This window comes from Scardinius erythrophthalmus (genome assembly GCF_964197995.2).
Source record: "Scardinius erythrophthalmus genome assembly, chromosome: 8".
Lineage (NCBI taxonomy): Eukaryota > Metazoa > Chordata > Actinopteri > Cypriniformes > Leuciscidae > Scardinius > Scardinius erythrophthalmus.
In genome coordinates, this window is record NC_138228.1 from 14,416,417 (window position 1) to 14,431,732 (window position 15,316).

The 15,316-nt window shown below is 36.9% G+C and overlaps 1 protein-coding gene across 2 annotated transcripts in view; it reads left to right on the plus strand.

The window, feature by feature from the left end:
- LOC308695178 (UPF0606 protein KIAA1549) overlaps positions 1-15,316 on the plus strand; it is a 59,857-nt gene extending 44,541 nt beyond the window's left edge. Inside the window, exons 12-21 of one of the 2 annotated variants that reach the window (XM_081373193.1) lie at positions 1,894-2,099; positions 3,644-3,780; positions 7,072-7,277; positions 7,432-7,661; positions 7,848-7,992; positions 9,807-10,136; positions 11,979-12,031; positions 12,681-12,832; positions 12,974-13,101; positions 14,204-15,316. In XM_081373193.1, the coding sequence (XP_081229319.1) occupies positions 1,894-2,099; positions 3,644-3,780; positions 7,072-7,277; positions 7,432-7,661; positions 7,848-7,992; positions 9,807-10,136; positions 11,979-12,031; positions 12,681-12,832; positions 12,974-13,101; positions 14,204-14,443 (1,827 nt within the window). In that variant the 3' untranslated portion in view covers positions 14,444-15,316. The remainder of the gene's footprint in view (positions 1-1,893; positions 2,100-3,643; positions 3,781-7,071; positions 7,278-7,431; positions 7,662-7,847; positions 7,993-9,806; positions 10,137-11,978; positions 12,032-12,680; positions 12,833-12,973; positions 13,102-14,203) is intronic. The other variant, XM_081373194.1, reaches the window with a different exon arrangement.

The window sequence follows — 15,316 nt, forward strand, 5'->3', positions numbered from 1 at the left end:
AATTTTGACCCGCCGTGACCCTTTGCACAGTTTGTTTGATCTGGAAAGTCATAAAACATACAACAGTGATTCATCAGCTTTAAAGAAACAGTTCACCCAATAAATGAAAAACCTGTCAATATTCTTTTTGTTTTTCTTTTAACACAAAAGAAGATATTTTTCACAATGTCCAGGCTTTTTTTCCCCATACAATAAAAGTAAATGGATCCAAATATATCATAAAAGTAATACATAATTTGTCATATGAAGTCATACTATATGTGACGATCAGAGAGAAATTGCTCTTCTCTGTTGCGTCTAGACAAAGACTGAATCAACTGATTCATTGGAAAGATGCAACTCAAATCCCAATCCGACATCACTACTTCTGTCATGAATGCTCTAAGAATAGCCATGTAAACATTTTTCAATGAATAACAAATTTTCAGTCTATTTTTCACACAGTTATCATCTGGTTTCAGAAGACTTAGAATATAGTGTGCGATAGGACTGGGATGAAAATTTCCCAGTTGTAATAATTTTAACAAACCAGCATCGACTTTTAAAACCCAAGATCGATATTTTAGTCTATGCTGTTTTCAGTTGATGCATGAATAAAACTTTATTTTATTTTATCTCCTATCCAATAAACACAATAAGCTTTGTGCTTCATTACTTTTAATAAGAAACAAAGTCTCAGCTTTCACCTTCTCTAAATTTTATCATGAAATTCAAACATTAAATGTCGTTTAGACACATTAATACAGCATGAGAGATCAGTGTAGTCCGGCTGTACTCAGTTCAAGCGGCAGCATGGAGCCCATATGAACCGACCATCTTTCTGTTTACTACTAGTTATAGCAATAAAGAAACATGAATGAACATCAGAATGTATTTTGAAAGAAACCGCTTTTACAGGTTTTTATTATTAGTAGTTTTCAGCTTGGCAGACCCTCTCCTTGTTCACTTTTATTGTATAGAACAAAAATTCACCTTTTGTTTTCTACAAAATAGAAAGTTGTAAAGGTTTAAAACATCTTAGTTCACCCAAAAATGAAAATTCTGTCATTTACTCACTCAGGTTGTTCGAAACCTGTATGAGTTTCTTTCTTGTGTTGAATGCAAAAGAAGATAATATGAACAATGTTGATAACCAAACAGTTGACGGTTGACATACTATGGCAGTCAATGGCTACCGTCAACTGTTTGGCTACCAACATTCTTCAAAATATCTTCTTTTGTGTTAAACGGATGAAAGAAACTCAGATTTAGAACAATTTGAGGGTGAGTAAATGATGACGTGATTTTTATTTTTGGGTGTACTATCACTTTAAAAGTGGGTAAACAATGACAGAATTTTTCATTTTGGGTGACGTTTCTCTTTAAAAAACTAAATCTTTCTTTTGAATGTCTCACTCTTTAAAAATTCACTGCTTTACTTGTGGCTGCTGGTCTTGAAAGAGCCAGCATGAATTTGCTTTCTCTGCTGTTGTGTTTGTTCAGTTCACTTAATCTTTCACAGCGCAGCAGACAGACAGGCCGTTACAGCTCGTCTAGCTGGTCCGGCTCGCAGTCGGTCTGCTGACCTCTAATCAAGTTCATCCATTTTGAAAGCTCACGCTTCTCATTGTCTCTTACAGAGTCAATTACTGTCCTCTTGCTCAATTTATTCCTATGATACTGACAATCTGAGGATTATGGAAATTCACATTCTCTCTATATGCCCTGTGTACATGCCCACGTTGACATCTCTTAAGACTCCTAGACCGAAAAGCCTGGCCTGAATCTGTCTTTTGTTTGTGAGCAGCGTGTCGTCCCTCACTCCCCTTTGCAATACCTTCATTTTCTTTACTCTACAAATAATTCTGATTCTCCAAATTAACATTTTCCTCTCTCTGGGGTGGTGGTCTTTAGCTGCAGGCACCCAGCGTGAAGGGTTTTGACTTTGCCAAGCTGCACATGGGCCAGCACAGTAAGGATGATCTCATGGTCATCCAGGAGCCGTTGCCACTTCCTGTACCCACTAAGGAGCAAAGCCCAGCTGAGAATGCAGAGGTGCCGACACCAAAGTCCAAAGCCTCCACCAAAGCTTCCCGTAATGGCCAACGGCGCAGGGGCCAGTAAGTCTACTTATAGTAAATGTTTATTTGATATTCAGGATCAAACATGTTACACATAATTCAGTTTTTGCTAACACTTTGCAATAAGGTTCCATTTATTAACATTAGTTAACTACATTAGTTAAAATGAACAATACATATACAACATTTATTGATCTTAATGCTAATTTAGATTAATTTACTAATGCATTTAAAAAAAAAAAAAGTTTATAAGTTAACATTAGTCTATCCACTATGAACCAACCTAAAAAAAAAAAAATTTAACTTAAATAAATTCGGTAACATCAATTACTGTAACATCAGTTAACATGAACAAACAATGAACAATACTTCTACAGCATTGTTGATTTGAGTTAATGTTGGTTAATCTCATCATTTGCATCTGTTAACATTTGTTAATGGACTGTGAACTAACATGAACAATAACATTTTTATTAACTAAAGCGAGGCGTACAAGCTCGTAGGTGATTATTTTTTTATTTTTCTTCTTTCTCTCTCTCTCTCTGGAGAAGTCGCATTGGAAATCGTTGATGCTCGTATGGTCGCGGCTCGCATTGTGTGAGAGGAATTACAAGCCGAGCCGAGTAGGTTAGGAGCACTTCCCGACCTCCCGTCAATTTTTAAAGGTGTAAAAAATTCTGGGAGTCGGCCCGATTTTGACCAGTTAATAGGTTGTTCCTTATTGTCAAATCATACACAAACACGTCACACAGGCTAAATCTGTGAATATAAATATAGTCCAGTGGCTGCATTTTGCTGCATGATCCTCATGTTAAAATAACTTGTTAATTTATTTAAAGGCAGTAATCTAGCTAAGAGTGAGTCGACTGCTGATCAATACAAAGCTTTTTAAAAGGATTACATCTCACACTCTAATCAATAGAAGGGTCTAAGGGGTGAAATTACCACAGATCTCTTGTCTTGCAAACATTAAAAGCGTCTGAAACCATGTTGCAAGTAAACCGAAGTAATGTAATTCTGATATATTCTTTACTATGTTGGCTGAAATGGAATAACCCATATTTTTGGACTATACTTAAATATAGATCAATAAAATTAATAAACGCACATATACTAAACGGTCCAAAATGACTAGTCAGAGACAAATACATTCCTAATAAATAAGACAGTAGTCAGTAAGTCAGTAGGTCAAATAGTTCTTGACTGAAAGGGTAGGGAATAGGTAATAGATTCAAAAGTCATGAACTTTTGGTTGGTCACATTAGATCTAAAAGTGCTCTTTGAAAGCATGACAGGATTAGGTCATCATCCTCTTGGTTTTTCCCTGGAGACACATGCCTCATCAAAACTGGATGAGGGATAAATATTGTTGTCTGTCAAGATGAGGATGTCTTGGTTCTGAGGAGATGTTGTGTTGAATTAGATCCAAGGCTCATGTGTACATTTAAAAGTGGGATACATGGATGAATGGATCACGTTGTTTTTAAGATGTCTTCAAAACACACTTTTGTGGCATAAATTGTATGGCATGTATTCACACCATGGTTTAGAATTAAAAGGTTTTCCTTGTATCTTTTGCTTAGGATTTCTCCATCAGAGGGTGACTCTATAGACAGTGATCCACCCAGCGAGAGAGGATCACCTGAGGACGGCACGAGACCTGCTGGTCTGCCCACCGATCCAAAGCAACCACGTAAAGCAGCTGTTAATGGATTAAACGGTACGTTTGTGTATATTTTAACTGGCAATACAATCATATATCATGCATGTATTGCAGTTCTTTTTCTCATTCAAATTGTGATCCAGTTGTGATATGACAAAAGTATTTAAATCCTGACATGTATCGTAATATGCCTGATATCATGAAGTTATTAAGTAAAAAAAAGAATAAATTAACTTTTAATAAGTAAAATAATAAAATAATTTACATGATGCGTTTAATGGTTTGTATTGTAATAGTTTGTTGTCCTTTTGATTGTTGCCTTTGTTCTACGCACTTATCAAGTACTTGCAGGTGTGCTAGGTTAAAGGGGGGGTGAAATGCTCATTTTCACTCAATCTCCTGTTAATCTTGAGTACCTATAGAGTAGTATTGCATCCTTCATATCTCCAAAAAGTCTTTAGTTTTATTATATTTATAAAAGAAAGATAGGCTGTACCGAGTCTTTCCGGAAAAAAACGAGCGGCTGAAGGCGGGCCGTGTGGGCGGAGCTAAAGCTGTGCTAACGCGCCGAGCTAACAACACACAGAGACATTTGAAGCAGTTTTACTCACCGCCGGGTTCCAACGCACGACCGCGAACCTTTATCATTGTGACTGCTCGATCCTTAAGCATTAGACAATCTGCAAATCCGTTGATCTGGGCTTTGTTTATAAAACAAGCATCGTCGAAATGCAGGGAACAAACAGTCTTGCACAACCTCCGTTGATGCTCTGAAAAAACAAACTCCATCCACTGGTCCCTTAACGCCGGGTTCTTTGGGAATCTGTGCAGGGTTGTCTTGCCCTGGCAACCAAAAACCCACTTCTTTGGTGACATTGACTTCCCTAAAGCCGAGCATAGCGCTTTGATGGGCGTACTGCTTTCGCTCTCTCGCTCTGGTCTACGGTTGCGCGCGCGCCCGCGTCCTTCCGGAGGAGTGCCCTTAGGACCCGTATAAGGAAATTCCGCTACATCTGACGTCACACATGCCCATACTCGAAAAAAACTTTCCGAAACTTGTGACAAACCGGAAGGAGCATTTTTGGAACAGAAATACTCCTTCAAACGTACAATTTAATTTTTGAAACTTTGTCCATGTTTAGCATGGGAATCCAACTCTTTAACAGTGTAAAAAACTCAATATGCATGAAATAGCATTTCACCCCCCCTTTAATTGTTCATTGAATTAGTTGAAAAATAAAAATATATAATATCTTCAAACTGATAGACTTAAGATTTAAAACTCTTCTTAAATATCTCCTTAAGATTTTTGAGAATAAATGAAATTCATATTTAAAAAATATAGTTAAACGTAATCATAAAGCAGTGTTGTTATTGTCAACTTAAACTATTAAAAAAATTGTGAAAACTGAATATACTAAATAAAAGCTAATTCAAAATATGAATAAATACAATAATAGTATATACTTAATGCTTAAATAACACGGCAGTTCAGTAAATCCTTTTTAAATGTTACTTTTAAATTTAATAGAAAAAAACTTCTTAATCGATTTATTAATTTCACATGTAATTGGACAGTTTAAACATGGGCAACCAATGAAATGTGTTTCCTCAATATTAAACACGCCCCTTTTCATGTTGGCTGCCAGCAAAGGCAAAAGATTCCTTTGTTTTAGTAAATGGCAGTCCTAGGCCTCCATAATGGCCAGTGGAAGAAGAACATGTGACGTAAGATTTACAGAGAGGGGAAAGTAATAAAACCTGCTGGGTCTTTCAGCCGAAGATTTGTGGCTCTTCCTCTTGATTTCCTCTCTAGTCAGCCCAGACTCATTCATCCTGCCTCCTTTGTGAAGAATGACTAACCCTCATCTTTACTCTTTGCTGCTTGCTCTCTTTCTCTCTCTCTCTGTGTGCGTTCCTCTCTTGTCAAACAGTGCCTGTGGCGATAACCCTCTCTCAGCACTCATTTCTGCTTTACCAGACTAAATAGGCTACAGTCTGACTAGCCAAGAAATGACATGCACCTCACATTCTCTCTTTCTCTTGTCTGATTGCCATTCCCTTTTAACGCCCTTCCCTTTTGAAAATCCCTTTCATCCTCCTCTTCTCATAATTGTGTTTCAGTGATATTTTCCAAGATAAAATACTGTCTTATCAAGCATTCCACTCAAACATGTTTTTACATACAACTCATGCTATATTTCATCTCAATTAAACAATCTTCATGCCATCATTTAACTTTTCTCTTGTTCTTTTACGCTCCCTCCACCCATTCATTCATCTGTTACTGGCTCACAGGGAAGAATAGAATTGGTAAGAGTGGTGCTGTTTTGTACAGTAGTGTTAGATCTTCTAATGTTCATAGTTTATGTGAATTCCCCCCCCCCCCCAAAAAAAGATGGATCATCCGCCTGCTTTGAGGTCTTTCACATTTCATTGAAAAGAGTATTAGAGTCAGAAGACACTGCCCCCATCTGGTGTGAAACAATACTCGAGAGAGGAGATTCAGACGAACCACTTGCTTTCTTTGTTAGTTGTCGGCCCATATGAGGCTAGCTTTGTTTTGATAGTGTGGAACGCATTAGATATATTTATGATTTGTTAAATATATGTGTGTGTATAATATACAGTGGCCTCAAAAAAGTATATCAAGTGACAGTGCCGTGTATGAATTTCATTACATTATATTAAAAAATCTAATCAGTGATGATTGATTGATTGATAATGAATAAATGGCATTTATTTAAAGGAAAAGTAGCATAAACACTTTTTAAGCCAAATATTTTCAGCAGCATGTATTGTAGATGCCAAATTTTCGGCCATATTCTTTTTCTGTGTCATTAAATTAATTCTTTTTCATGATTTACAATTAGGTTAGGGCCATTATACACAGCATCTTAACAAATTACATCTAAAAACCATAGAAATAGAATCATATATCACTGGTGACTTGGCACCCAGTTTACATATTTTTAATAACTGATACTTACTATTTGAGGTTTGGGGTTGAGAAGATTTCTTTAGTGTTTTTGAAATAAGTCTCTTATTCTCATCAAACATGCGTTTATCTGGTTAAAAATGCAGTAAAACAGTACATTACTATTTAAAATAACCGTTAAATATGTTTTAAAATGTCATTTATTTCTGTGGTGGTAAAGCTGTATTTTCAGCATCATTACTACAGGCTTCAGTGTCACATGATCCTTCAGAAATCATTCTGATATGCTGATTTGGTACTCATTTACAAGAAACATTTCTTATTATTATCAGTGTTGAAAACAGTTATATTATATTCATTCTATATTGCACCTGTGAAGTTTTGACACCATCTTATATTTGTCCTTATAGGTCCACCCCCAACGAATGGCATGGATGAGCCATTATCTTCAGCTTCCATTTTTGAGCATGTGGACCGATTGTCCCGCCCAATTGACGGCCCTAAACGCCTCCATAATAAAATCCAGCTCATCGCCATGCAGCCGATGCCAGCGCTGCCCCTGCCCAGCCCAACCGCCAATGACAGAGCTGCAGAGAACACCAAGCTGAATAAAGAGGTATCCTTCACCTGCCATACGTCTAATTCACATTTATTTCACAAGGCTTTTCCTTAGGGGCCCATTTCAAACTTCAAGGTCTCTACTGTTATGAATTTGATCAATATGTGCTTCTCATTGACTCCAAGGTCATTGACTGTTCCTTCTTCTCCAGATCCAGGTAGCTTTACGGCACAAGTCTGAGATCGAGCACCATCGCAATAAGATCCGCCTGAGGGCCAAAAGGAAAGGCCATTACGACTTCCCTGCTATGGATGATCTCATTGATGGTCTTGGCGACCCCAAAGAGCAGGACCGAATTTACCTGAAGGCCCAGATGCAGATTGACAAGATACTCGATCCAGATATTCCCATGCCTTCTCTGTACACCGAGCCCAAGAAAGGGTAAAACAATCTGCAACTGACAATGAGACTAATCCTGAACACAAAATTAAGACCTGATCTCACTAAATCTGAATTTTCTGCCCTTTTTCCATTGCAACAGTTCTAGAACAAGAAAATCACTTTCCACATAACTTGAATATTTAAATGCTCACTCTGAGTATGCGTGTGTTTGTGTATGTCTTGCAGCAACCGAGGGAAGCGTTCTCCTAAACAGAGAAGGAAACAGCAGATGAACGGTGATCTGACAGATGCTGACCGAGATAGACTCATAACGACTGACAGCGACGGGACATACAGGAAATACCCTGGAGTCAATAACATAGCATATGTGGTCAGTCTCATGACGAGATCTGTACTTTTTCTCTCGCTTTCTACTCTGTACTTCTGCATGTAACTGTGTAATCAACTCCATACGGTTTCTTTCCTGTTTTCCCCATATATTTGTTATTCAAAACGTCTCTAATCAGCTCCATGTTGTGAATTAGCAGGTGCTAATTTCCTTCTGCTTCTGAAAAAAAATTGTTTTAGGATTAATATAATAATAGTGTCGTTTTTGGAGTAATATAATCTTACTTGAGGTTTACTTAAGTTTCCTTAAAAAGTACATGGTACTATTGAAAATATTTAAATATACTTTGTTTATATATAGACCTTCATATAACCCAGTATAAAAGTGACAGTAGAGCTGCACAATATTGGAAACACTGACTTTGTGATATTTATTTTTCTGCATTTTTCTGTTTCAACAGATGACTTGAATAGCTCTATGTGGAAAGAATTAATCATTCTACAGGGTGGGCCATTTATATGGATACACCGTAATAACATGGGAATGGTTGGTGATATTAAAGTCCTGTTTGTGGCACATTAGTATATGTGAGGGGGCAAACTCCTCAAGATGGGTGGTGACCATGGTGGCCATTTAGAAGTCGGCCGTCTTGGATACAACTTTTGTTTTTTCAATAGGAAGAGGGCCATGTGACACATCAAACTTATTGGTAATGTCTCAAGAAAAACAATGGTGTGCTTGGTTTCAACGTAACTTTATTCGTTCATGAGTTATTTACAAGTTTCTGACCACTTATAAAATGTGTTCAATGTGCTGCCCATTGTGTTGGATTGTCAATGCAACCCTGTTCTCCCACTCTTCACACACTGATAGCAACACCGCAGGAGAAATGCCAGCACAGGCATCCAGTATCCGTAGTTTCAGGTGCTGCACATCTCGTATCTTCACACCATAGACAATTGCCTTCAGATGACCCCAAAGATAAAAGTCTAAGGGGGTCAGATCGGGAGACCTTGGGGGCCATTCAGTGTGTGAAGAGTGGGAGAACAGGGTTGCATTGACAATCCAACACACATATACTAATGTGCCACAAACAGGACTTTAATATCACCAACCATTCCCATGTTATTACGGTGTATCCATATAAATGGCCCACCCTGTAGAATGATGGGGTGGTTTGAGTGCATCCACATAGAAAATAATAAAACAAATTACAAACATAGATAAATACAGATAGAGCAAAGATAGAAATTAAATAAACTTTGTTTTTCAAGTAAATCTAACAGTGTTCAGGTATAGAAACTGTCATAACAAAAAATAACATTGGAAACATTGGAAAATTACATTGCATTGTCTTATCTGTACAAATGAAATATAATTCTTTGTTAAAGTGATTTCTTTGTCTTTTGTTGTTTGATTAACATTAATGACAGAGTGACTGTAAAGACATTTACAATGCCTATATTTCTATTTCATAGAAATGCTGTTGCTTTTGAACTTTTTGTTCATCAAAGAATCCTAAAAAAATTATCAAGGTTTCCACTGAAATTAAGCAGCACAACTGTTTTCAACATTGATAATAATAGGAATAAATGTTTGTTGAGCACCAATCAGCATTAGAATAATTTTTGAAGGATCATGTGAAACTGAAGACTGGAATAATGATGCTGAAATTTTAGCTTTGCATCACAGTAATAAATTACATTTTAAATATATCAAAATAGAAAATAGTTGTTTTACATTTTAATGATATTTAGCTATATTACTTTACTGCATTTTTCATCAAATAAATGCAATATTTATATTTAGTTGCAGTGTTGAATGTTAATCAACTTTCATTTGCTTTTTTTTTGCAGTCGGACCCAGACCAGGGGCCCGAGCATCATAGCCCCTCCCCGACGGATGACGTGTTCCACGGTCCCATTTCTCCTCCTCCTGGTCACCCTCCTCCTCCTCCACCCCCCTATCTGCTCCCTCAGCCGTCTATAGAGGAGGCCCGGCAGCAAATGCACTCTCTACTGGACGATGCCTTCGCCCTCGTGTCTCCTTCGTCTCAGGGCAGCACAGCTGGCATCACTCTGCCTGGGGTCGGTCTCAACCCCGGGCCCCCGCCTCCCTTGAGCCCGCCATCCCGTGGTCCTCGGCCCTGGGGCCCAGGATACCTGCCTTTGAATCCCTACACGGGGGTAAGAACAATCCATAGTGAATTAGCAATGAATAGCATTTGTAGCCTGAGTTTTTTATTATTATTATTATTATTTTTTTTAACAACGTGCTATGTCCTAAAAATATTTGGTTTAATGGTGAACATGGTTCCTACTGTAATGGAATACTTCACCAAAATGTTAAAAACGATTATTTTCTGGCCTGGAAAATTAAGGAAAAATTATCTATTAATTCTTTTTTTTTAAGATAAATAACTTTTTTCAAAAAACAATGTGTATGTATATACACACATACATATATACATATACATACATGCATATATATAACTGACCTTGGAACAGCCTCTCTGTTTTCAGCCCTACACGAACCTGAAACCAGCAGATCACAGATCAGCTCTTAATTGTAGTAAAACTGTAACCGACTGATAGAGGAAAAACTCATTACAGCCTTACTCTTCTGCACCACTTACAAGTCTCAGAATCTGAGATAGCGTGTGCTTTATTATGTTTGTTCATACTTAGGTTTGGATATTTGAACAAACTGTTAACGCTAAGAGTTCGGCTCATAAATCGTCCTGGTATGAAATCATGAATGATACCTCAAAATTGTGCGGTTTGTTGAGGAGAGGTGCTATTACTTTTCTTAGCGCTTGGACGTGGGATTTTCCAGTCTTTTTTGAACACATCCTGTCTGAGAAACCCCTAGATGATCCACATTCATGTGATGATGAAAGCTGATGTATTACTGTTTCCTTTGTACAATCCAATACTTATATGATTTCCCCTTGTCTAAAGCTGCGGTCACGCTACACTTTATGTTCCATTGACTTCCATCCAGAACAGAGACAGTTTTGTCTTCATTTTATTGAACTATGACTTTGTACTTGTTTCTAGATTACAAATAAAACACTAAATAAAATAATTAGTACTATGAAATAATTAAAATAAATAAATTGTTTAATTGTGCATTATAATGTAGATTTATGAACGGTGCCTTTGCTTAATATTACTTTTAACCGTCATATTAAATTGCTAGTATTTTTAAAGATTAGCTTGAAGTGAGCATAGGATGATGGCAAAGGTTATCTAAAAAATATATAAAAATACAGGAAATGAGCATGTAAATAAGAACATTTTATAACTGCAAAACAACCATAAGAACATCAACATTTGACCGCCCACATTTACATTTAAGCATGTATAAATCCATGTATTTTTCTTTATTGTGACACATTTAAAACTACTGTGTCTGCTTCATAAGACCAGTGGTGCACTGACTAAAGGATTTCTGGTTACAGTGGTTTGTTTCAATCACTCAATTTGTTGATTTCATTATAAATGTGTTTTGATGTGTGATAAACCGTACTAGAGCAATTTAAAGCAAATTTGATGCTCTGGAATCACATCAGAGGAACACAGACTTGGGCTTTTCCACAGATTGGGAATAAATATCCCAGAATGGAAGCCTCATCTTTCAAGACGGTCTTGAATGAAGTATTTCTGTTAGATTGAGACCTTTGCCTGGAAGGGAAAGAGGGGATTGCAAAGGCCAACTGAGGCAAAATATGAACTGATTAATAACTCAAATGTTATTTTAAGAGTCAAGATGGAACAGGGAATGGTGCGCTGTCCTTAAAATGGCATTCCCAGCTCAACTATTTAAAAGCTTTTCTGTTTTCTGGGTCACAGGGTTTATTTAGGCTGATAGATAGAAACTCCACTTGTGGTGGAACATACAGCTACTAATGTGTTTCAGACTTAGCAATGTATTAAATTAAATTAAGCCAAAGTGCAATGGTTGTGCCAAGAATCATCAACTTGTTACAAGCTCAACGACTGCGTGTTTGTGTGTATTTCTTTCAGAGATATGCTGAATTAGGTCTGCCTCCTTCCAGTGTGCAAGGTTTACTACATAGGTGAGTATATTTGGGATATTAGGGAAGGTGGCCGATTGCCGATATTAAGATGATAGGCTGTATATGATACCACACTATTTAATTTAAAGATAGTAAATAGCACATGCACGACAATTGTAGAAATTAAAATTATATTTATTTTACATATTTACTAAATTAGAAATGATTGCAAAATGTATCATTATGCAAAAAATCTGTAAAATAAATGTATATATAAATGGTGGGGTGTGTGTGTGTGTGTGGGGGGGGGGGTATACACATATACACAGTAACCAACAGTGCACTCAATAATCTGGCATGTCTGTGTGCACTGGCAATCATATTTTCTCAAATAAATACTGGGTAGCACTACTTTTACATCGTTCTCAGCACAGCACTGTCAAAATTAAAGTCCCCTTCCGATGCTTAACTTAATCCAATAATTTAAAAAAAATGGCAAATATCAGCCAATATGTCAGCCATGCCGATATATCGCTCAACCACTAGAGTTTTATTGAGGTCATGAAGATCATGAAGGTTTGTGTGATTGTTCTGGAACTGTGAGCAAATTACATTTCAACTGTCGCTTAATGGGAAATATCAAGTCACTTTTTGTTAGTGCGGTGTGGTTTGTTAATAGCTGGGGTCTGAAGTCTTCCTATCTCTACAGACAGGGATTGGGGCCCGGCTACATCCCTTCAGGAGAAGCCCTTCCTGTTGAACAGCTACAGCCGGAGTCGCTTTACACTGGTCGAGGTGGACTCACACTCACAGATGATCTGCCCTCCTCCGCCAGGCCACGACCTGTAGGTGGCACTACAGGTATGAGTTTAAAGGTTTAACTAGGGGGAAAAAAGTGCTGATATGAAATGTTTAATTGAAACATAGAAAGAAAAGAGCGATGGATGCATGGATAAAGACAAATGACAATATATGTTATGGGCATGTCTGTTCTGTTCACAGGAGCCCAGATGCATCATTTAACCCACGCTGGTCTGACGGGTCGTGTAGGGGACTGCCGGCAGCCTGGTGGATTAAACTGGAGCCCGTATCATGAGGACGACAGCAAATTCGCTAACAACAGAGAGCCTGTAAGTTTAAATACTTTCTTACTTAACTAAAAAAGGGACAAATTACATATTTGCATATAGAAGTCTTTAAAGTCAATTTGTATGGACATTACCATAGATAGATAGATGGATAGATAGATAATATTATAGTAGGCATTTATTAATGTTTTGAATTAAACTAATATGTAAATGAAAACTAAAAATGTAAGTTAGGCTGTAGTTATTTTGTTTTCTTTTTTCATTTTTCTCAGTTTTTGATTTTATTTTTATTTTATTTCAGATTTTTTTATTTTAGTTCAGATTTTTTTATTTTTTTTATTTTAGTAAGTCAACGTAGTAAACTTATGTTATTTCAGTTTCAGGCAACATTTCTAATTTAAGTTTAGGCTTTTCATCTAATATTTCAGTTTTATTTCAGTTAACACCCATTTTTTTTAAATAGTTTGTAAAAAAATAGCAACACTGAGCTGAAACCCTTTGACCTATAAGATTGATGTACCCCCTGAGATTTTAAGTTCATATTTTAATAATTTAACAACATATTTGCATGCTCACTGTTCTCTAATGTCAGTTAATGGTCACGTTAACATGCAGGTAAACAGATAAAATATTTAATCTTTTTTTCTTTTCTTTTAATTCTAATTGTGAAAACCTACTATATATACTATACTACTATCTATAAAGTTGTACATTTACTACATCCACAAACTCCACATCCATGAAAACTCTGACAATATTACAATTTTATTATTATTGATTTATTATAATAAATCATGGCTTTTGTCTGTTATTAGACTAAAATTGTGAGGATTGATGCCAGCAGTACACTGACATTACAGCAGTAAATAATAATAGGAGCAAAAACACCCTTCCATGCTTCTTATACACATTATATCTATATAAAAGAGTATATTAAAAAGAAATTATATTAAAAAGTATACATTATAAGCGGGCTTCAAGAAGTACAGAATATGTCCTCTTCAAACTCTTACTATTCTCACTCCTTTCTGCCTCCGTATGAGTCTTTTTCTCACTTAAACTCTTTAATCTTTGTTTTAATCTTCTTTCACTCATTTCTGCCTTCCTTCCTTCCTTCCTTCCTTTCTTCATTTCTTTTGTTTAGGTTCTTGGCTCTCTTGACTACAGCTCCATCTCTGTATTCCAGACCTCCAGGAATGGCCTGAAAGAGCCATCCTCCACTTCTGCCCACCTGGACTCTCTCGGCCTGGGCTACGCTCCCTCCGCTCCCCTGGAGGAGCCTTCCCCTCCCAACCACTCGTCCGCCTCCCTCATCAAAGCCATCCGAGAAGAACTGATGCGCCTCTCCCAGAAACAGGCAGCGGTACCCAGCTACCACAGCTGAGACCTGCCCCCTCCAGCTCCAACAGGCAAAAACTGCACTACACTGCACTGTACTTCCCATGGAAGTGGCTTTTTTGAGAAGACGATGACTGTACGTCATGTAGCCTCTGCTGCCGCCTGGTGGCAGAGAGCATTAGGACAGGAAGAGTAGACATTTCTCCTTTATTCCCATGTTCCTCTCAAGTTCTCCCAACAATTTAGTTGTTCAAAACACAAGCAGTGTCCTGAGACTGAAGAACAATGTCTTTTACCTTCTTTACAGTCACATATGTAATTTGGTAGCAAATTATTATTAGAGTTGTGCGTGTGTGTGTGTTTGTTTTCACTTTTTGTTGTTTCTTTGCTGTGTACACTGCCTTCACATTTGAATTTTATACCTTGCACTGGCCCTTGAAAATTTAACTGCTTTTGATACCTTAAATGAATCTCTGTAAGTTTTTGCGGTTTGTTTTATGATTGATTTCTCAGTGCATCTTCTGCCTGACCTCTTGGGGTGCTGATTTTTTTTTTATATCTGTTTAATGGACATTGCATTCATAATACAGTATTGAACCCTACACATATTGTCTTAATTATACTTAAGGGTCCAGTTATCTCCATATGCCTTGATTATGTTTGGCATCTACAAAAGAGCTGGACATACAGCTTTTATGTTTTAAACAGTGTTAAATTTAAAGCAATGTTCCAGGTTTAACTTGACAGATTGTAAATAAATAAAAATAGCATTTTTAGCAAGGTATTTACAATACAGTAGATGTTATCGAACTGTAGTCTGCGAGGTGATTTTGCTGATTTAAAAAAATAATTAAATAATATTAATTAAATAATAAAAATATTTATAATTGACTCAATAATAAAAATAGAATAGTTAAAT